Source organism: Atractosteus spatula, chromosome 20, assembly GCF_055471065.1.
Source record: "Atractosteus spatula isolate fAtrSpa1 chromosome 20, fAtrSpa1.hap1, whole genome shotgun sequence".
Classification (NCBI taxonomy): domain Eukaryota; kingdom Metazoa; phylum Chordata; class Actinopteri; order Semionotiformes; family Lepisosteidae; genus Atractosteus; species Atractosteus spatula.
In genome coordinates, this window is record NC_142725.1 from 17,338,898 (window position 1) to 17,361,793 (window position 22,896).

A 22,896-nucleotide genomic window follows, 5' to 3' on the forward strand; every position below is an offset into this window, starting at 1 on the left:
ACGCGCCCGCAGTGTGTGTCCGGCGCTGTGGCAGCAGCGTGTGCGAGGCGTGTGGGGAGGGCACACGGGGGGGGGCAGCGGTCCTTTCCCCTCCGCGGCCGCGGGCTGAGCCGGTGCGCCACTGCCCCAGCTGTGTGCCCGCGGGGGGCACCTGGTCTCCGGCGCTGTGGCAGCAGCGTGTGCGGAAGGCGTGCGGGGCGTCGCCAGCAGGGAGGGCACACGAGCGAGGGGGGGGCCAGCAGCCAGGGCCCCAGTCCCACAGCGCCCCAGCGCTTCGAATTGATGGAAGTCGCCGCAGCTGCAGACCAGGACAGAGGCGGGAAGGAAGCGTTTCTTTCCCTTCGCCTGATTCCATTTCATCCCGTTATTTTAACACAATTGGAAGGAGAGCGTTCGGCATCAAAACGACATTTACAAAAGAGAGGCCGCCTGCGGGACCCGTTCAGCAGCAAAGCAAGAAAGAGATGGAAGAGGGGAGGCCGAGGAAGAAGACCCGGCCGCACCGTTGTCAACAGTTACAAAGCTCACGCTGGCTGACAGATTTAAAACCCCGCTAGGCTGCGGATGCAACACGCTTTTTTTTTAACAAAAATAAAAAAAAACAATCCAAACATATAAAAAATAGAACATACGCAGAGCCACTGTAGAATACAATTGCGCAGACGTGTGATATAAAATTAATAAGCCACGGACTGAACTCCCATTTGAAATGGCTGGGGCTCCGGGGCTCTGAGGCTCCCCGCGCCGTGCTGGAGGCTGGCTGCACGCTGGCCAGCCCCTTCGGTTACTCAGATAAACAGATCAATACCTGAGGCTCTCTGCATTAATATCTCTGCCTCTCCGCAGCCAGATCACTCATCTTTATGTGCTTGCTGGGGAGGCACCGATGTGCCGGGGGGATTTGTCAAATTAAAAAGCAAAAAAAAAAAGCAGGGAGCAGGAAGGATTTTCTATTTAACACCCTTTCATTAGTTGCACGACTTCCTCTCTTTGCAGGGCTAAATTGTTAATTATCTAACACTTGTTCTTAGTCAGGCTCATCTTCAGCAGGAGACAAGTAAGTCGATTCAAATATAGATCTTATAAAAAACAAAATGTTTTTTTTTAATCTTGTAAGCGTAATTGAAACGTAAGAGTTCTTATTAAACCCTCTTTAACCTCACTGGCTTCCCTTCAGACCAAATGCACTGCATTTATTCTTTGTGATGCTTGACTGAACTGGAATTGTACAAAATGCCTTGTATGGGTAATGCAGAGCAAGTTAAATCATTGTTAAGGTGGTTATTAATGCTTTATTAATGTATTTAGCAGAAAGTGCACGCTGTCTTGTTTTGAATCTTCTTTACAGAGAACTATAGGTTTTATATGTGTTGCTTAGCTGTAAGAATGAGAAGTTTTGTTTTGCCTGACTTAGCTGTCTTAATAACGTACACATGGACATAAAGACCATTTGTTGTATAGCAGCCTTTAATGTTTTGGATGTTCAGTGTTGGAGTGTTGAGTGTTCTTAACACTTTCTAACAGCTGTGAGTGTTGAGTGTTCCAACAGCTTTTGCATTTATGAAATAAGCTTTATCCTTCACAGGGCACTCAGACTCGTATGCATCTCCACTCAGTAGCTGTATATGAATAACTCTAGGAAATGCATAAGCTGGTGCCAAAATTACATTTTTATTTTTCAGCAGAGGCTTTGGGGTTGCAGCACCATATCAGTATGGAGTTATACGTTGGAAGACAGATTCATCAGTCTACACAAAAGAGCCAGCATGAACCCAGGAGATAAACTTCTTAAATGTCCTTTGTGTAAACCCTAAAATATCCCCCCTGTTGAGTGTATTACCGAAAGGTTTGTGACCTGTAGTCTGCACCAGGAGACTAGGCCTTGGTCTTGCTCTAGACAAGCAGGAGCCACTGTCTGTGCTGCACAGAGCGCAAGGGCTCTGATCCGTTTACTGATCCGTGCTGCGTCTTTTGTGCCTAACCGAGGCCGCGTGGCGTCAACGAGTCTTAGACGTTTCCACGAGAGGGGTCACACAGACGCCAGATTGCAGCTGTGACACTTCACCGCCTGGAACAGCCTGGGCAGAGACCTAGTGCGTGTCTCACACCAGTTCGTACAGTGGATTATACCAGCCACTTACCTGTTTCTGCTGCTTGTCATGATAAGTGGTCCTTCCGATACAAAACCGAGATGTAACTGCCCCCTCCTCAGTCAGAGGCGCTGTGCTGGGGGAAAGGGGACTTCAGGGTGAACAGATTCCATGCTGGTGTAAGTGACGGGTTCAGTACAGGCATGCATGGTAAAACGTGATGGAAATGATTGTGGTGAATGTGCTGGGCGAGAGGGCCAGAGTGGGCCCGGCCCGCGCCGTGCTCTGGACCGGACCGCGCTGACCTCCCGTGCCCTCTTGCGTTTGCCCGGCAGACCTCCTGCGCGCGCGCCAGGAAGCGGTGGCGGTGGTGAGGAACCCCGGCGCCATGGAGGCTCACCTGCCCTCAGCCGGCAGCTCGTCCAGCCAGCGCAGGAAACAGGGCCTGCCGCAGCACCGCGACGCACACTTCTCCGAGAGGTACGCCGTCCCTCCCTCTCTCTCTCCCTTCTTCCTGCCGTCCCCCTGGTGCGGCACTCCCCCCTGCCCCTGCCCCTGCCCCTGCCCCTGCCCTTGCCCTGTGTGCAGCGGGGCAGCTGTGTGTCGCTCCAGGGGTGGAAGAAGGGGTCTCTCCTACGTGAAAGCTAAGACAGTGTCCAAGACTGCGCTCGGTGTCAAGGTTCAGATTGTATTCAGTGCCCTCGGTTCCTCTTCCTTTTCAGGGCGGTGTAGCCCAGATTTCCACAAGCACATCTGACCAAATTATTTTCTTGAGCAAATATCCAGAGCAAAGGCTTGGTTTGATTTGGCGGCTGTAACTTCGTCCCCTCCCGTAAAATGACTAATCTGCAGAGCAGGCTTGGAGTTAGGACAGAGTGTTTTTCGGAAAACCCAACAAAGTAAGAACTGTTTTTTAGGGTTGGGATTTTTGCTTTTGGTGGTGAAAATAATACAGTATCACTCATCGGATTTCAGTTGCTTTTCTGCAAAGCAGGCAGTGGTCGTGGGGACTGGAACTAATATATAACCAGATGTTTTGAAGCACTGACCATGAGACTTGGCCTGGCACGTTGTCATAGCCAAACCCTCTCCAGACCCTGCATGTTCCTGTTTTGCAGTACAGGACGTTTGGAGGAAAACAACATGTAGAGCAGGCCTTTACATGTGGAAAGCAGCAGTTGAGATTCACAAACATCTGTGAGAGGATAAGCGTTCAGCTCCCAGATCCTGTTTCTTAAAGCAGCTTAGCTTGGCATTGGAGATGGGGTGCAAAAACAGTTGTAATAGACATTAAAACAAAAAAATTGTTAAATAAGTTGATGTTTTTCATATTGGTATACTCTATTCCACTTACTGACACAGTATTTAATGTTGTTTTTCACTGTTGACATCATATCCTGACAAACCCATTCTGTATTAAGTGCACCCTTGACTAAGTATTTGTACTGCCTCCTAGCTGACTCAGTGCTGCTAAGTCCTGTAGGAACAGAGATTCTCTTTTCCTGGACAGGATAAATAATTCTGATTGGCACCACAATCTGGGCATGTATGCAGTTATTTTAATTTGAATGGCTCAATAACCAGGCAACAAAAAACATTTGCTGTATTTCTTCCTAATGCAGAACATAATTGTCTCTTTAGGGTCAGTTTAGCTTGAAGAGTGAATTCTGTAGCTGTTGGAGGGGCGTGTGACTCAAAAGTGGTCAATTTAAAATTGGTTCCGCATGCGCTTGTGAAGATGTAGAAATAGAAAAAATACCTTTTTTGCCTGCTTATACTGTGAACACTTTAGATATTTATATTTAAAGAGGAGAGGAAAAAGCACAGAATTGGAAGACAAATAAAGTTTAGATTATGCACTGTGGGGAATAAAATTAAATGAGAGACGACAATCTAGTTAATAGGCTTTGCCAATTTGCTTTCACAACGTTGGATTCCTGTTCAGTTTCATCTTATCGGGACCAAGTGATGGAGGAGAGCTCCGCCAGAGCTCGGGGCAGAGCGGACAAGCCCCTCCAGCCCCCTCAGCCGCTTTTAAACGAAATGCATGCGGCAGGGAGCAGTGGGTAATTGGCTGTCGATTATTTATGTAGTGCGGCGAGCCCGAGTATCAATAATGGGTGAGGAGAGAGGAAGCCGGGCCGCCCAGGGTGGCGGTGTTAAATTTCCATTTGTGCTTCCTGTCGGGAGCTCAGCAGGGATCAGGCTGGTCTGTGAACCGCTGCAGGTTTGCTGTACAGAATAATTAGCCACACAGGACTGTGGTGTATTAGCCAGGGCTACATACGGTGGAGGTGGGGGGAGGAAGGAGGATGGTTTCTTTTCTTGTCTCTCTCTTTATCCTTTTTTAACCCTTTCCTGAGCTCTTAACGTCTTTACCTGTTATTAAGAAAAAAAACTCCTTCCGCCCCTCTCTGGAATCAGTGGTGATATTTGAAACCCTCCAACACTGGAGTGTTCATCATTAACTCCATTTATAACTTAATGTTCTAAGCTGCAAGTTTTTATTCTCCCTTTTCCTCTTTCTCAGTATCCCCATGACAGTGTAGTCGAATTGGAAAAAGAGTTTGACAAGTACACGATGAAGTAAAAACCCATTACAGACACTCGTCTGAGCAGAAATCTAGAGCATAGTGTTAACATGCCTGTTACAGATGCAGGTCTGTTCAAAATCCTGGGGTTCAGTTTCTAAAAGCCTGTTACTGGCGTCGGCCCGTGCAGAGCTCTAGAGCATGGTCTCGGAAGCTGCAGAAGGTTTCGAGTTTTCGGAATGCTCCCATGTGGCCGAGTTAGACGCCATCCGTTTGCTCTCTGACATTGCGAGAGGACAGCAGCCTTGGTTCCTCATTACACCGCTGTCTGAACGTCTGGCTAAAAGGGTTAAAAGAAGAGGCTCCCCATCCATTTTTCAAGCCAGAGCGCAACCTTACATCGATTTTTCATAATTGATTATCTGAAGGCCATTAGCGCTTATTGTTAAAAACAAATCATTATGAGGATCAATAATTCTAAAGCCTTGCAAGCCATTTGTCTCGGCCTAAATGGCATATCACATTGAACAATCTGCAAGGCAGATCCTAATGTGCTTGGCATGCGAGCGAGAAGCTAGAATAGACAAGTGGTCTGGGGAAGAGAGACTCATACATTTTTATAAGCTTCCTTTGCAAATGTGCTCCTGTAGAGCCATCGCCTTAATCCCGCAGTCACATTAATAGACGCAGTCCCGCCAGTTCTTTCTCACAAACACCACGGAAAGGGAGTTACTCTGTCATACTAACAGCCAAGCGAATATGTATTTTTGTATTCCCTCAATAAAGAGAATTGCAAAACTGAGGGCGTTAGTTCATACCAAAGGCATTGCAGAGCGGGTTTGTTTTCAAAGGTTAACAAAGAGCACACAAGCCGTTAGAACGGCTCTTTACAAAGTGATAAAGGAAACATTGACGCTGAAGGTGCGTTTTTGGTTGTTATCAAAAACAGAAAAAGAGCTGACCTTTGTTTGAAACCTGCCGTTCCTTCTGTCTCTCTGTATTGTTTTTCAAAAGTACTTGTTTAAGACTAACGCCCAGGGCCTGGCTGTTTCAACGCGATACTCTACCACTTGGGGGTATTGAGGATCATATTAATACACTAAAAAATGGCATTTCTGCTCGCTTTGTAATCTCTATAGGTTCTGAAGCATTGAGTGTAGTTTTATGGATATACTGTATAGCATGTATGGAAATGAATATCTTAACTGCCTGCTTAATTTCTAATCTGCGTGCAAGCCTGTACAGCTCTGATAGGCCTGCAATAGAAAAGAACAGTTAAGAGTTGGGGGGGGGATAGACCCTGCTGCAGAAATCACAATCTCCGCTTCATTTCTGCCTGCTGCAGAGTCCACCGAGAAGCGAAACAAATGGTTAATTCCTGCCTCATTCCTAAATTGCTTCCTATAAAACTAACAGCACGTCTGCCGGGCACGTCTCCCCATGATTACAGCTAATTACGATCGAACGGACGCCTCCTAGCCTCCGTCATGCAGCTTTAATTGACCGTTATTCATCTGCAGGCTGTCCGGGGCTGTGCGGCGCTTGGCAGCCCTGGTGACCGCGGCCCCGGCTAATTGAGAGGCCTGAGGGAGTAGGCCAGGTGATTACACACTTCACAGTGTAATTACATAAGCATCGCTTGGCTGCTGCCCCGGCTCCCAGCCGAAGGTCACGAGCTGCGCTCCCCGAGATTAATTGGAGCTGCCACTGAAGTGCAAGGCGCTGGCGGGGCGGTTATACGATTAGCATTAACATTTCAACAGCAGTGGATCGATCAATGATTTTCTTCCCTCCTCTCTCTCCTCTGCCTCTTCAGCCGCATGTGGAACGCAATTAGCCCAGAAGCAAGTGATTGAAGCAGGAGGGGGGGGGAAATTAATATTTGGGAACAGCTTTGAGTCCCGATAATTATTTGTTCCTTGATCATGCTTGTGTTTTCTTCGTGCTACCTATACGGTTTTCAGAATTTAGTTCCTTTATCCCCCCCGGTAGCCTTAAGCGATTTTCTTCGGCTCTCTTCGGCTGTTCTGCGCGGAAACTAACAGCGCAGGGCTCGGCAGCGATCCCCAGGGTCTCCGTGAAGTTGCGCTGCGTGCCGAGGTGTGGAAAACGGTGAACGCGGAGAGAAGGAATAGGATAGGTCCAGGGAAACAGGATATTCACACGCAGCTCCCCACAACACTTCTAGCACCTCTCAGCAAGTATTTGTCCACTGGCCACTGCTTTCAGAAGGGGGAGGTGGTGCAAACGCAATTATAAATGACCATGACCCCCCCACCCCCCACCCCAGAGGATAAATTCACATATTTCCGGGGTTTTTTCATTCATTCAGTCTCGCTTCACTCTTGTCCAAGTGCCCTCACAATGCAGATTTGTGTAGGAGGGCAGAGAAGGAGACAGTCTTTTAGGACCGAGGAAAAGAAAAACTTTAATTACTGCTCTGCTCAAGGGCTGGAAGGACCCCACCTTTTCAGAGGCTTAACGGGCAGGCGAGAGCGAGCGAGGAGGAGGAAGAGAGAGAGAGAAGCGTGTTAATTAGGAAGCCCTTCAGCTTGCAGTCGGAGCCCCGGCAGCAGCATTCTTCCAGCTGTCTGACTATGACAAGCTCCTATTGTGCATTCAGCACTCATTATAGGTGGGGGGGGGGGGGATAGAGGTCTCAAAACAATCCTCAGTACAAACAGCCAGCGGTCAGAACATGACAAGACTGATGGGAAGGCCTGTGCAGAATAGCTGCCTGAATGCTGATCCTCAGAAGGAGGGAAGTCTTAAAAAGGTCTGGGGGTACAGAGTGGCTAGAGAAGGCAGTCGCAGGTAGCCTGCGTATGTGTGTACTTGTATATAGGTGTCATGTACGCGTACTGCATATTATTGCAGGCTCTCCGACCGCACAGCGTCCGAGAGGGATGACTTAGTAAGTTTCCAGTGAGGTGCCGATGTTCGCATGTTTCCGCCTTCGTTAGCCCAGTTTGAGAAAGAGGGTATTTGTACTTGTTTGCTTCTGCTAGCAGACTGATCGCTGGAAATCGGTCTTCGTGCTGAATCCCCTGCCTCTTCTCTCTTTGTGAAAACGCTAGTCACGTGCTCACAGAAATTGCTGTGTAGTATTTGCAGATATGCTGGAGAATATGAAAAAAAACTAAATTGTAGGTTTACTCTGATGCTTCTGATGGTGGAGAAGAAACCTTCATCTCGGTAAAAGGAGCAGATCAATTGGTTTGATATGCATGTATGCAGCATCTAAGACTTGGACTTGTGTGTAAGGACACTTGTGTGTGTGTATATATATATAGAAATATATAAATATGAATTTGTCTGTGTTCCCAGCTTTGTAGGAGAACTTCATGTACTAGCTCACCGTTTTATACTGCATGTCATGTGTGAAATTAACGGTGGTCTGTGTCTCTCTCTTCCACAGGGATCTCTCTCACCCACCCCCCCTGCTGTCACCCCAAAATGCCCCCCACATAGCACTGGGACCCCACCTGCGGCCCCCTTTCTTGGGCGTGCCCTCAGCACTGTGCCAGGCTCCAGGTAATGAGCTCTTTTCCTATTACTTTGAAAGGGGTAAAAAAATTAAGGGTTTATTTGAGATTGTCATGGAGCACAAATGGTGAGTGTAGAATGTATAAATTAATAACACTGACCTAAGGGTGATTTCAAAATGTGTGGCTCTTTGGACTGTAGACTTGAGATCCTCAGGAAACAGAATCATGAGCAAATGCAAGCGCACAGGCGCCATTATATGAGGTGACGATACAAGAAAGGGCTAAATGATATTAAATGGTCCATCAGTGTAATTAAAAGACCTTTGCTTCCCAATATCCCCAAATGATTGAATCTGATTCAGTCATTTTCGAAACATCTGTATCCTGGAGGACAGTTTTAAACATCTGATGCATTAAAACACGAATGTCTTTTTGGAGATAAAACAAACGCACTCGATCTTCCTGAAAACCACATCTTAGAAGGTGACCTTGGGACCTCTAGCACAGATGCAGCCAATCTAAATTTTTTAGCGATTAAAATAAAACACAGTATGTTGTCCACAAAGAAAACGACGCAAGAGCAACAGAAAACTGATCTGTTCACATAACAGATGGAGTGGTTAAGATGATCTTCCCTCTTTCACCCACTGTTTGCTCTGCCACTGAACAGATATCAGGCCGAGGTCTGTGGTGCGGTGTGGTTTAAGGCGCAGACACTGAGCTCCTGGAACTTGCAGAGAGACTTTCCTCCTCCGAACAAAAACCTGTGTGCGACGTTACCACCAGTTGCACGCACGCCTCTCATTACTCGTGTGTGAATCTTCACTGGAAATGCCTGTGAAAAAAAACGCCTTTCGGCCGAGAACTTGAGTGGTCGACCCCCACGGCAGCCTCGCACATCGGATTGCGAAAGTATCGCCGGGAGCGCCACAGCTTTCTCAAGTTCTTCAGAAACTGCTGCCCATGTAGTTTTCAGGAAACTTACAGTGAGGAAAGTCGGGGGTGTAGAAATTTGTGGTATTATGGGGAGCGGGGGGAGTGCAGGGGTCTTTAGACAGGCCCACAGTTTCAGAATGGAAACTTTTTTTTACTTTATCTGAAGGACGGGAAGCTGTATTTCGCAGAAAGAGGTTTGATTTTTCCATCACTTTGATCAGAGGTGGAAAAGGCTCTCAAGAGGTGCAGTCAATTCTCACTTTTAACCTCCTGCGCCGTCAACATGCCACTCTTACATTTATCTGTGTTCTCTTTGAACATCATGCCAAATATGAGGATACAGGCACTAGTACTTTAGGGCTCTACACTGAGGCACGAACGTGTTGGTACAGAGCCAGGGTGAACAGAAGCCTGTGAGCCAGTGCTCAGCTCCGGTGTTGAAAGGTGTGTTGGGAATGAGCTGTGCTGTCCTGCGAGGTGCTATATACAGCCTTGCAGCAACCAGACAGGTCTCTATACCCAGTGCCTTGTGTAATGGCAGCAGACAGATAATAATGCCAGATCTTGTTATCCACAGGCTATGGGTTTCTGCAGCCAGCACAGGCAGAGATGTTCGCCCGACAGCAGGAGATGCTGAGGAAACAGAACCTTGCGAGGTAGGGGGAGACTTCACAGCACAAAAAAAAGCTCACATTTTATAGTGGTGCATCAACATTTATAGCCATGGATTCCCAGATAAGGAGAACTTAACAACTGCGGCATGCACATGGTATTGAATTTAAAATTTCAGGGGACACTAAGCCTAAAACTAAGCTGACTCATGTTAAGCATTTTGTAATGGTTCGTATGGGCTTTTCTCCCTGACTGCTCCACTGGCCGATCCGCACAGCCTCTGGCTGGTGTCAGGCAGGCTGCTCATTATAAGCACAGAGAGAGAGAGAGAGGCAAATCACAAAGCAGTCCGAGAGAGATTTTCTCAGGATGTCTCTCACAGAGGACTTGCACAATTAATACGTAACCTTTTATCAACGCCTAATTTGCTGTCTGATCTACCCGCAGCTATCAGATAGACCTGCATGTCCAGGCACATTACAGCAGAGTCTGGGAATTACATCTGAGCCCTTCGCTCTCTTATCTGCCTTCGCCACCTGATCTGGCTTTTCCACACTTTCTGATGGGTTCACAGAGGTCGAGCCCGGCACCGCTTCTGGGAATTCTCGTATAGATCCAGTGCAGCACAGAGCCCTTCAGACGCCACTCACTCCAGAAATGCCTCCTCTGCACGGCAAAGGCCGCGTTAATTTTTCTTTGGGGGCGATTATCGTGCTGCTCCTAACCCCCATATGCTCTCCTCTCTTCTCGTCCGGCTGCACCTGTCCGAGGTTCACAGTACTGAACCAGGGTGAAGTGCTAAACCGAGCCCTAGTGTAATCGAGCCAGCAGCCGCACTGTGACTGTTGCGCTGTCCCCCAGATGAAGTAAGTTGTGTTTATTCTGGGGAGGGGGTGTGCAGGGTACCCCCCCAGGGGGGCTCGCCCTGCCCCGTGCGAACGGTCAGCAAGAGCGTGTGCCCGCTGGCGTGGTGCTGTGCCGCCTCTCACCGCCGCCGTTGTGCCCGTGTCGCCGGCAGGCTGGAGATGTCCGCCGAGCTGCTGCGCCAGAAGGAGCTGGAGAACCTGCACCGGCAGAGGCTGATGGCCGACCCCCTGGCCCTGCACCCCGGCCTGCCCCCGGACCACCCAGCCCTGCGCAGCCTGCACGACATCCCCGAGGGGCACCCGCTGCGCGAGGAGCTCACCCGCCGCAACGCCATGCTGGTTCTGCGGCACAGCAGCACGCCGCTGCTCTCCCTCGGCCACCAGGGCCCGCCAGGGAGCACGCCGCCCAAGGAAGCCGGGGCGCGGAAGAGCTCCCGGAAAGGGGGGCACCACAGGAGCGACCCGCAGGGCCCCCCAGAGGCAAAGGACCCGCTAGGGGACGGCCGGGCGCGGGACGGCTCGGCGGACGGACAGGACGAGGAGATGAAGGACTCGGAGAGCGACGCCGAGGTCGCCGAGGACCGGGCCGAGGGGCTGCCCAAGCCGGACGGCACCCCTCTGACCTCCGACCTCGGCCCGGGCAAGGACGCGGCCAAGCCCTGCGACAGCGGGAAGGAGCCGAGCGACGTCTCCGGCAGGCAGAGCGCCCCCTGCGGGTCCGTGGGGCCCGAGTCTCCCAGCCACCACCCCTTCGCCCCGGGAATCAACAAGAGCGAAGCCAAATACCTCCCGCCGGGGGCCGCCCCCCCTCTGCCGCCCCAGCCTCTGCCTTTCGGGTTCCCCTACACCGCCGGGCCCTACTTCCACGCAGGTACGCCTGGACCCGTCCTTAGACATGGGGGGGAAAGGGGCACCAAAACCAGGCTCTGGGAGGGCAGCCCTTTTCATCCTCGTAAATGTGGCCTGAAAGAGTCAGGATGCTTTGCAAGAACATACCTGCAAAAAATTAAAACGGGTACGAGTGACAGAGAGGGTGCCTCTTGAAGTTCCACGAGTGCTTGACTGGTAAAAAGTAAAAAGTCAGAACTGCCTTTGAAGAGCTGGGTTTTGGGAGAGCCTTTTGCATACATGAATCTGTATTTTCCATACAGATTTACCCACAGGCAAAAGTGTTGGCACCACCGCTTGAAACAGTGCTATTCACAATTTAGCTTACTAGTTTATTGAACTGTACTTCATCAGTGATTGATTTGGGGAAATAATCCCTTCTGACATCTAAGGTACCAAAGCAAAGGTACCATGTGAGTTGTCCCAGTTCAGACAGGGGGTGCCACCAGTTCTGTCTGCAGTTTCACAGCTACCTCATTCTAAATCACAAAGCAGCAGTGTCTGCTTAGTGCACCAGTGGTTCTGTCTGCAAGGATGTAGCCTCAGTGGAACAGTATAGATTGAACTTCACAAGCAGAAGTGCAGATTTTCATTTGCAGAGTTAGCGTGCAGCAGAAAGTGGGAAGTGGTCTGTCCTAACACATGACCATAAACACTCCTCGTGTTGCTGAACGAATGGACAAAAGGTTTGGCAGAAGACGCTGTGCCAGAAATAGTCCCCTCTTCCAATGCTCTCAACAGATGACAGTCTGTCAAAACATTTGTGTTCATTTTTAGTGTGGGAGAGCTTAACTTTTTCCACGTTTCAGTCCAGTCTGACACATTGGAGATGCTTTAAAGAGGTTTTTCTAACTTCAGACGGGATGAGTCAGTGGCAGAGAAGACAGTGTGTGTTTTCCTTTTGAAATAAAAATGAAAAAACACGATCAGGCTCCCCCATTCCTTACTCATCGTCCAGCTCGCTCACTTTCCACTCGGCTGGACTTGCATTACTGAGACACGCTGCCCATTTGGAGCAGAAAAAAGGCAGATCCCCCCTTTTTTAACTGCTTGAAAAAAGACACTATTGGAAAGAGCAAGAGAGAACTGTTTCCTATCCAGCAGTCTGGATGGAGTTCTTAAGAGGGAATTGTTGGCGCCTCATGACAGTAAGGAAGTAACTAACTTTGAGGCTGAAAGACAGATCAACTCTGAGTCTGACATTTAGATTTGTTTAAGAGGTGAGAGTTAATCTTTCTGTGCACTTCTGAGCTCTGTACCCCCAGGGTCAAGGGTCTCAGCTGCACTGACTCTGTCTCGTCTTATAGAGGTATGAGGAAGAAGCACTCCTTGATTTCTGTTTAAAATGACAGACACATCTACTCTTGTGAGGCTGTCACTTATGAGCATGCTTAGGAGGAATCTGCTCGAGTATGCTGTAAGACTTCCAACCAAAGGAAACTGGAAAAATCATTTCGATGATTCACATTTAAAAAACATTTTCAAATATAGTGAAGTGGCTACAAAGAAAAAAAGATTTTGCAACTCCAAAGTTTTAAGATTATTCCCTACCCTTGTGGTAACTGTAATCATAGTGGGCCTTGTTGGTTTAAGGTTGGTACTGTACATGTCTAATATACTTTGTGATCATAAATGTGCATTTAACTTTCCGATGCTAACTCCTGCCACTACTGGCCTGAGTTGACCAAAACTAAGTCTGCATGTGGAACATTAGCACAGAAACAGAATATAAAATATCTACAAGATTTAAGCACTTACAGTAGGACAGGTTAACCTCGTTTTTTTTAAAGGGGCAGACATCGGTCTGGCTTCTCTCCACTGTCTCCTGCAGCTGTGGCACAGTTGCCATATGAAACACATTAGCAGGGACTTTCCTGCATAGAGACCTCCCGCAGGAAAAGGCCCAGGAACTGACCCCTGCTGAACTCTCTCATAGAGGGGATCATTAATGTAGATGTGTGGTTCAGAGGAAGAACATTCTGCTCGTGGGCCTGCTGTCCATGTGGGCTCCCAGTGATTTATGCTTCCTCTGACATTCCCCAGGCGCCATGGGAGGTCTGTTTCTGGATGGGGAGGAGGCTGGAGCTGTGGAAGATATCAGCAAGTGGACGGTGGATGACGTCTGCAGTTTCGTCAGCAGCCTGTCTGGCTGCAGTGAGTACACACAGGTGAGGAGGCAGGGAACAGATGAACTCTGGAAAACCCCTCAGAATCCCACACCCTATCAGTAGCTGTCCAAGACACAGTCCCAGTGCATGCCAGTGCAGTGCAGTATCTGGTACGCCCTACTTTTCTTTTGTAGGCTAAATGCGTAACTACAGAAGTGATCCTACTAATCTTTCTGGGTCGGTTGTTTTACTCTTAAGACCAGTGGCCTTTAGAAGGGATGTGAGAACCAGCAGGAATAGACAAGCAAGCAACATCAAAATATGATCAACTTTAACCAGAGTGCAACGCGGTTTTAAGGTGCAGCTTTAAGTGTTAAAGCTTATATTTTATTTCGTTGTTGCTTGCATTTTGTGGGAGGGATGCGTGACAGGACTTAACACAAGATGGCAGGGAATTAAGAACAGCTGTTCAGTCAAGTTCAGTGGGAGAGTCATAAATAAGGCAGCTGACAGCACAACTGAAGAACATATTTTGACAACAGTACAGAGTAATCCTGGGGAGGAACTAAGGCAGGGAGGCAGGATTTAGATCCCTGTCCCTGTCACCCCCCCCCCCATATCAATGAATGTAAATGAATGTGCATCTGTGAATTTTAATGAGTAAACCATCAGGGTCTATAGACAAATGCAATAGCGGAATGGACATAAAACAGCTATTGCTGAGTGACATAGTAATGGTGTGGTTGACAATGGTGAAATGGCCCTTCACACCTTTGCTTCCCCTCGTGTTCCGGTGGCTTCTTGTAATGAGGGGCAGAAAGTGAACAAGTAGCCTGTGCTCCAGCCAGCGGAGTGACGCAAGCCTGCCTTTGCCCATACAGGTCTTCAGGGAGCAGGCCATCGATGGTGAGACCCTGCCCCTCCTGACAGAAGAGCACCTGTTGAACAACATGGGCCTGAAGCTGGGCCCTGCACTGAAGATCCGCTCCCAGGTACCGCTCGCCGACCCGCGAGACCCACCAGAGCTGGACTCGCACGCACTCTCTGGTCTGGACAGCACTGCAGACCTGAGCTCACGCCAACTCCTCTAAAACGTCTGGGGGTCGCTGCCGGAATGTCATAGTTAAATAGTTAGGTGCACAGCTACATCGCCTGGTTCTGGCAAAGGGGAACCCCTATCCTTGTAAGGTTAATGATCTGTTAAGCAAACCAAGAATCATTTGTGTGCCGCAGAGGAACTAAGATTTTTTTTTCAAAATCATTTCTGAATTAAATTTACCCAGTTTAATCACCCGCTGAACTAAACACAATCATAATGTACTAACTCTTTCTAAACTGGTGAACAGCTACAGAAACACTGGGGTGGCGGGACATCAGGGACTCTGCTGTACCATGTCTGTGATTATATAGGGGCCCGCTGTAGCAATGGCAAGGCTCTGTGCTTTACTTAACAGCCATCAGGAAAGCCTTCTGTAACAATCCAGTGTGAACTGAAAAAAATGTAAATTTTTTCAGCAGGACCGGAAAAAAAAACTAACTTCTGTAATGAGGCAGCTGAGTTTCTCTTAGTTTTCCTGCTGAAGTGGACAGACTATGCTTGCTAGCTTGAGTGCCTATTTTAATTAAGGAACAAGACAAGGGAGCAGCTGGGTTAAGGGAATAAAGACAAAAGGGACACTTTTGAACATGACACCCAGCCTTCTCCTTTCACGTGAGAGTGGCACTGTGCCGCTCCGCCTGTTGGCTCTCCTGACTGTGTGCCGCTGGTTGTCTCCGCAGGTCGCCAAGCGCATCGGCAGGGTGCTGTACATGACCAGCTTCCCCCTGCCCTTCCCTCTGCAGCCACCTGCTCTGCGCCCCCCCGACCGGGAGCCCCCCGCCTCCGAGATCCGCCCACCCTCCACGGGCAGCGTCGCCTCCCCCTACGGCGTCCTGCCCGCCAGCCGCATCTCGCCCAAGCAGGAGAACGGAAACTCTTCCTCCGCGGGAATCGGCGACATCACAAAACCGCCGTCTTAAAACAAAGGGGGGGGGGGAGAGGGAGGAGGGAGGGGGAGGGCTGGAGCAACAGGAGGCGCAGCTGCATCCCTCCGAGCGAGCCGACCCTGAATGGCCTGTGCAGAGCCCTGACCAGGGGCGCGTTACCTTTTTGTTTGGACAGAAAAGAAGTTGTCACCTTCAGAAATTCTCAAAGGCTGCAGAACCCAAACACTGCTGTAGTCAGGGGTTGTGCTGGGATAAGTACAGAGACAGGAAGTGGGGAGGACGCGCGCGGGCGAGAGAGAGAGAGCAGACAGCTGGTCTTTAACAGCCTGCCAAAAAAAATGACAAAAAAATTCTTCTGTCAGGCAGACAGAAGCTGAAGGAAACGTGTCTTTTCCTGGGATGGCCCGTGCACTTGCCTGTGCCGAACATTTTTGGGCACATAAAACACAAAACAAGTTTTGCTTCGTAATGCAGTTCGTCCCTTCATCAAGTACAATGCTCACCCGCAAAAGAAAAAAAAAAACGGAGTTCCACAATTTTGGCAACTATGCATTCCAAAGGATCAATACCAAAGATTACAAAAAGGACATGATCCATGTTTACAGTGGATTGGTACGGCCAGGGTTGCTGCTGGCTGGGAACTCCAGGCCCTTGTTGTTGGCTGAAAGGACAGTTTAAGAAACAAAAGGGCAGTCAGCTGTCCGGGAACACGAGGGCACCAGCCAATACTGTGACTCTACAGGGGGAGGGGTGACCCCCTCTCTGACCCGACAGCCACCAGCCCTGGGATCTGCTTCCCCTCGCCTGCGGACGGGACACGAGAAGTGCCTCATCACAGAGGTGATCAGTGAGACTATGGATCACAGCTTTGGATCTCTAACCCGACAGATGTCTTTACACGCCAACGTTAACTACTGTGGGGTGAGACACCCTACCTACTTGTACAGTAATGTGCAAAACACAGACAAACAAAAAAAACTGAACATTACATAAGTGGTACTTTTTTTGTTATGTGTAGTTGCACGTATTTCTTTTGATTTTTTTAAAAACAAAATCTGACTTGCTAACTCTTGGTGGTACTTTTTTTTTATTCCTACATTTTATGTTTGATAATGTAATATTAAAGCCCCACCTCAAATGCTGCTTCATAGCAAATAGTAAAACAAAAAATATTTATGAAATTTTTTGTTGTAGGTTGACATACATTATGTATTCATCCCCAGAGTGGATGGTGAGGATCAATCTTTAATATAATAATGGTGCTCTTCCTCGTTTTGTCTTGTCACGGGGAAGAGGTAATACACCAAGCTCTTTATGCAATTTTTTTTTAAGTTGTTCGTTTTGGAATTTTTTTTAAACGTAAACAATGTTAATTAAACAGTCTGTAAATTTGCCACCTATGTTTTGCCTACTTGCTTCTTTACAGCCCATAAAATAAATCCTGTCACCAAAACCAGTGTTCAATAGTACTGCAAAGCATTAAAAATGCAACAAACTACTACTGTGTGCAGTAGAATGTGTTGCATTTTTAGTGCCTCTCTGTACAACAGTCACATTTTTACTTTTATTTTGAACTCCTGCTTCACCAAGGCCAAGCAGAAAGAGTGCCAGGGAGAGGGTGACCAGGGCTTGTGAGCACAGCACACGGTCTTTCAGTGCAGAACAGTAGCCTGGCCTTGTCTTGCACACTGACCTGCACTGCAGCTGCTCCCTGGTGTCCAGCTCAGACTGACGTCACAAGGGCAGGTTTCTGACAGCAGCTCTTCACCCAGATACAGCAGAACACACACCGCCTAAGAAGGGAGCTGATCACATGTTTGGTAACCACCGGCATAGTGGGACATTATGTGGACAAAATTCCAATGCCAAGCAGCTAAAAACACGCGTCTCAAAATGCAGCCCTTTCCTTCCGCAGTCCGCAGGAGTTTATCATCACACCGATGCAATGGTGCCGCAGCAGTGTTAGCGTTGCGTTCACAGCAGGGAGTGCTACTGCAAACCACACAGCTCCTGTCAAGATCTGCACCCGCTATCCCCGAGCGGTCGTACAAACACCCAACACTCCCAGCCAGCCTGATACCAGCCAGCACATCGCTGTGCTCTCCCTGCTTCATTACACAACATCCATACATTTTGACAGAATGAAACTGACACCTTTCAGAACCCTCATGACACCAGGTGCCATATCAAACGCCACAGCCCCTTCAAGTATCATGCAGCGCCAGGCTCACAGGACTAGACCACTTCAGCTTTTGCGGACACCACTTAAACGCCTGGAGCTGCCAGCGAGAGCAGTGTCATCTAGCGAACACAGAACCACAGCCGTTAACTGCCCTCTTTCTTCATGTGTTTTTATGAAAGAAATGTTCATTTGCAAAGATACAAGTTTAAGTTACCATAGGCAAGAAAAAAAAACAATGGCAATCAGGAAATATAATACAGGAGGCAGTTGCCTGAAACAATACAAAACCGCACGCAGGTCTGTAAGCCCGCGGTTTTGGTTACAGAGCTGGAGGTGTGAATGTAGCACAGGAACTCCCCCCCCCCCTCCCCCAGCAAACCTGCTGTGCAGAGGTGCTCTACAGTTCACGGAGATTGAGACAAGGAAATCTCAGTTAATCCTCATCTGACAGCACCAGGTCCTCCACCATGTCTTCGTCGCCGTGACCCAGCTCCTCCAGGTCGCGCTGGCTCAGCTTCTTCGGGGGCCTGGCCTTTGCCTTCCCCTTGGATGGCCGTTTCTTCTCCTCTTCCTCATCTGCAGGAGACAGGAACGCGTTTAACAACAAACGCAGGCAGGGCCTAAACATCGGGAGGCCTTCAGGGATGAAAACTGAAGTGCTGTTGTGTGATGGGGGAGGTGAAAACTTGTGGAGACGCCAAACGAGAGCACAGAAAAAAGAAAAGCTGCGCAGATGCTGCTGAACCTGAAGCTTTTGAAGCCATACCTGACAAAACTGTTCTCAGAATGAGCAGAGAATGGTTTTTAATCATTAAACAAGAACTCGCAAAAGGCTGCAAGCAATCTTCTGAATACTGCTGTTCACACAGCACCTTCTGACACAGAGGCAAATCCAATTCTAAGGAGAACTGTAGGAGTTCAGAGAAAAAAAAAACATTAAAATCAGAAGATCCTTCTGCCAGTGAATACCACGTGTTTACTCATGATGGATAAACTAAAAGAAAATTTCACCCTGAATCGCCGAAAGGTTGAACAAAAAGGAAGTATGGGGGATGATGTACTGAAATCAGGCTTTTCTTCAGTTTTTGCTCCATAACCTGACAGGATTAAGGCCATTCTTACCTGCATCGTCTTCCCCAAAAGCGTCTTCTTCATCACTGTCTCCCTCCACTTCATACTCTCCCTCTCCACCTTCCTCACCCTCGCTGCTCATGTCTGACAGGTCGGCCAAGAAGTCGTCGTCGTCGTCGGAGGCCTCCCTCGCTCCTGCGGTCTTCTGCTGCTTGGCTGCCATGAATCAAACAAGCAGACAGCAGAGGCGATTAAGCCAGGTCGGTAGTGAGCCCTCCACTACATTTGCTGGTTTTTATGCTCCCTTTGGAACATGAAGAATAGATTGCAGAGCTTGGAACACGCAGCTCGGAAAATGGGAGACACATTTCTGACTGGCTGCTCACCAGAACACAACAGAGCCTAAAGAAGAATGGGATGCAAAAAAAAAACACTGAGAGAACTATAATGCAGATATTTTACGATACCTGTCCACTCAGCTACTGGGATCATTGCCTTGTAGAACCTGTTAACCTATCAAGAGCAAGGATGGGCACAGACCCGCAGTGTGTGCAGGAACTCTGCAGTTATCACCTGGTTAAGACTTGAAACATCTAGTTTGACATCTTGATCTAATCAATTAGCTCAATTAAGTAACTAAAACCAGAGGTGGACTGCCAGAGCATCCTGTGCTCCTGAGCAATCTGGCTTGCTCATCCCCGATCTCAAATCAATCTCTACGCTCCAGCCACAACTCGGCTCTCCGAGTCTTGTGTTTCTGATGCCACTGCGGTTGTTTAGTTGTTTATTGCTCTCTTCTGGCGAGCAGTAATGCACCTTGATATGTTCGACAGAGATTCGCAGCCTGTCAAGGTTATAGGTTAAGGGGACTTTAAGCAAGAACGATCAGTGCTAAACACACGGGCATGAGGAGATGCCAAGAAATGAAGCAACTAATTGCTGAACACTGAGATGAGGAGCACATAGGAAAACTACAGAGAAACAGCCCTGGCCCTGCTCTGACAGTGGAGACTCAGCCCAAACATCTTTGATCTTCAGTGCTGCTACACAACAGCGAGTTAAAGAGCGTTTCTTTTCCCTCACATTTATTAAATTTGCTTCTAGCTGGGGAAAGGGACGACGCTTCAGAAGTTTATAATTTTGGATTCTTCTCCAAACACACACAGGGAAGCAATAAAAAAAAACAAGAAATAAAAGGAACAAAACAGCAACAATAAAAAAGAGCCCTAACCAACACTTCTCACTTCTCTTTTGATCTCACAAAGCCGTTTTCTCAGACAGCCCGCGCCACAGCCATGGCTCTCTAGCCTGGCCAGGAGCTGGAGAGGAGAGCAGAACCACTCGTGCAGAGGAGGAAGAGAGAGGCTGTTCAAAGGCATGCCGAAACTCTGCCCCCGCCTGCTCTCTCTCTCTCCTGCTGTGGGAGGGCCGACAGGCCTTCGTTATCTCCGGCTCCGCGCGGGCCGGGCGGCCCCTCAGGCGGGAGTGCCGGCTCCTGGTACTGACAGGTTCCTGACAGGTTAAAGAGGAAAGTTTAACCAGCTCTGAGAGGTGTTGTTGAAGGTGCACATCTCCGCTGGCCAGAGCAGAGACAGCTCTGCACAGACTTTCGGGAAGAGGGCAAGAACAGCATTTAATTCCTGTGCTGCTCTTCAGCTGTGTAAGAAAATGGTGGAAGAATCCTGTACTGTATGTTCTTATCCCTGCAAGGAATTATCATCGGACCAGGACTTCACCAGAGTCTATAATACACTTACAATCAGTATGGGCACTACAGCAGAACTTCATTCAATTAACATGCCTTTGGAAGAAAAGAATTTAAAAAACGGGCATCACCACCAAAACTCAAATACAACTGAGCTTTAAAATTCGCCATTCTGAAGGATACCGAGCACCTACTCCTCAGCTCTCAAGCTCTGTCTGATCACCTGACTGCTGAAGGAAAACAGTTCTGTATAGCCCACAGGGGCCAGAGCTGTGAGGCACAGCTGGCCAGTGCCCCCTCAGCTGGGCAATCCTGGACTGGCTGTGCAGCAGCGCCTCATCTATAGAACTGCAGGACTGAAGAGACTCTCACCTTGGACCAATAGTTCCCACAGAACCAGTCATACAAGAAGCAGTAATAACTGGTGTGAAAAGAGAGAATACATCCCAGAGGAACACAGATCGATTAATAATTTGAGAGTGCAGAGACAAAAAAAATCACTTAAATCTCAGAAATGTTCAAAATTAAAAACTTGGAATTTTCTCCAATGTGAGATGCTTCAGCTGAAAAGCTTACCTGTATAGCGCTAAAGCCAACCCCATCTCTACCAAGCAAAATATCTTTCACTCACTAATTCAGACAACATCAGAGTTTGCAGTTTGCAAACAGGACAAGGCAATCTTCGCACTGTACAATAATAAAGGCGACACGTTCCAAAGCAGAAACAGAACATTGCCAACAAAATAACAGTAAATGTAAATATTCTAGAGGTCTCGATCAAGTGATGGCAGAAATATCAATTTCCTGATTAAACACAGGTTCACAATTACCATCCTCAAATGATTTATAGGGTGAAAATGAAATTTACTTTGACCATATATAGCCCAGAAACTGAATTATAAAAATACAAAATGGCACCTTTAATACACAAACCCATTCACCACCCTGAATAAAACCTAATTTGTCCCTTTTCAGCTAATCTTACGGGAGTACCAATAAAGCAATAAAAAGACAATCCATACAGACTAAACTACTGTCCTCTGATCGGCTTTGAAAATCTGCACAATGCCTTTAAAATAACAAGAACGATGTGAACCTCTTGACTCAAGAGATCCGCAGATAAACCTCTAAGAACGGACTTTCAAAACAGAAATAATTAGAGGCCAGGGTAAGGATTTCTTAAAATTACGCTCTTCAAGAGCTCAAGAGCTACAGCCTCAAGGAAGGAAACAAAACAAAAAAAACACTTTCAAGTTTTATCTTTAAAACATCAGCTGGACACTATTAATGCCAGAGCTACAAGCCATTTCTAAGTGGTTCAATTTGAGCTTTGCAGCAACAGCAGAGGCCATTTTTCTTAGAAAAACACTGTGCTTCTGTCATTTCCACCTTTACTTCTTCAAGCACGACTGTTTCGCCCCAGATGTCACGCAGGTATGGCAGTGGAAGGAATGTCTTCCGATGTTTTGCTCTTCGATTCGAATTCGATACAAACTCTTGCTCAGGAGACCCATGTTTCGACAGCGGCCCAACCACAGGACAACTGAGAGGCTGCAAGGTGCGAATGACGTGTCCCAGCATTCAAACACAAATAAGCTCAACTCAAAGAAACACTAAGAGCTGGTTCAGATTGTATACAGATGGACCGACCTGCGTCATGGAGCAATATTACACACCAAGCAGGAAAAAAGGCGATTTATTTTTTTTATTTAGCTCTGCCATCAGTTGTGTGCGCCGTGTTTCGTGTTTCATACCTTTAGCAAAGGGGGAAAGAAAAACATCTCCCTTTTCCTTGCATTTTTCAGAACCGGTCATAATTAATTTGGGGTGTCACGTGGTGGCGGGGGTTCTCTTGCAAGCGAGGCGGCCTGATCGAAGAGGCTGCTGGCTCTTTCACCGCACACTCACAAACAGGCCCCCACCTCCCAGGTCCAGACAGCCAGCAAGAGCCTCAGCTCCGCTCCCTGCCAGACAACACCGACCCCCCCGCCCCCCCCTCCCCTAACCTCACACCACCGCAGAGCCCTTAATTATTAGCTGCCGCCCTCACAGACAGCGGAGCCCAGAACGCCAGTTCCGCAAAGCTCTCACCAGGAGCTGGCTACTTGAAAGCCTTTAATTGTTTTCAGAGCGCTGCTGAAGCATTTCCAAGCAGCGGTTTGCCTGCTCTCGTTCAGACGGGGGTCTGGGCAGCGGTTGATAAGTAACGTCTGCCCCCAGAACCCGCACGGGAGAGGAAACGTTTTTTTTTTAAAAAGAAAAGAAACGCGCACATAAAAAAAACACAACAAGAGCAATAAAAACAAAAAAAACAGGATGGCCGGATTAATTGGTAAACAGGAGGTTGGAAGAAACAGCTCCTCCTCTCTCCCTTCCTTCACTTTCCCTCTGCTCTCCGTCTCACTTTCACCTCCTCTCCCTGCTGTATCTATG

At 48.2% G+C, this 22,896-nt stretch overlaps 2 protein-coding genes across 4 annotated transcripts in view; one reads left to right on the plus strand and one right to left on the minus strand.

The window, feature by feature from the left end:
- The window catches only part of samd11 (sterile alpha motif domain containing 11), an 80,654-nt gene extending 63,751 nt beyond the window's left edge, over positions 1-16,903 (plus strand). For both annotated transcript variants that reach the window (XM_088937900.1, XM_088937901.1), the window contains exons 7-13: positions 2,426-2,570; positions 8,040-8,155; positions 9,623-9,701; positions 10,676-11,394; positions 13,455-13,579; positions 14,401-14,511; positions 15,299-16,903. In XM_088937900.1, coding sequence (XP_088794026.1) covers positions 2,426-2,570; positions 8,040-8,155; positions 9,623-9,701; positions 10,676-11,394; positions 13,455-13,579; positions 14,401-14,511; positions 15,299-15,538 — 1,535 coding nt within the window. In that variant the 3' untranslated portion in view covers positions 15,539-16,903. The remainder of the gene's footprint in view (positions 1-2,425; positions 2,571-8,039; positions 8,156-9,622; positions 9,702-10,675; positions 11,395-13,454; positions 13,580-14,400; positions 14,512-15,298) is intronic.
- Positions 16,904-17,842: 939 nt separating this feature from the next.
- noc2l (NOC2-like nucleolar associated transcriptional repressor) overlaps positions 17,843-22,896 on the minus strand; it is a 32,881-nt gene continuing 27,827 nt past the window's right edge. For both annotated transcript variants that reach the window (XM_088937903.1, XM_088937902.1), the window contains exons 18-19: positions 18,810-18,974; positions 17,843-18,263 (exon numbers count right to left, since the gene is read on the minus strand). In XM_088937903.1, the coding sequence (XP_088794029.1) occupies positions 18,121-18,263; positions 18,810-18,974 (308 nt within the window). In that variant the 3' untranslated portion in view covers positions 17,843-18,120. The remainder of the gene's footprint in view (positions 18,264-18,809; positions 18,975-22,896) is intronic.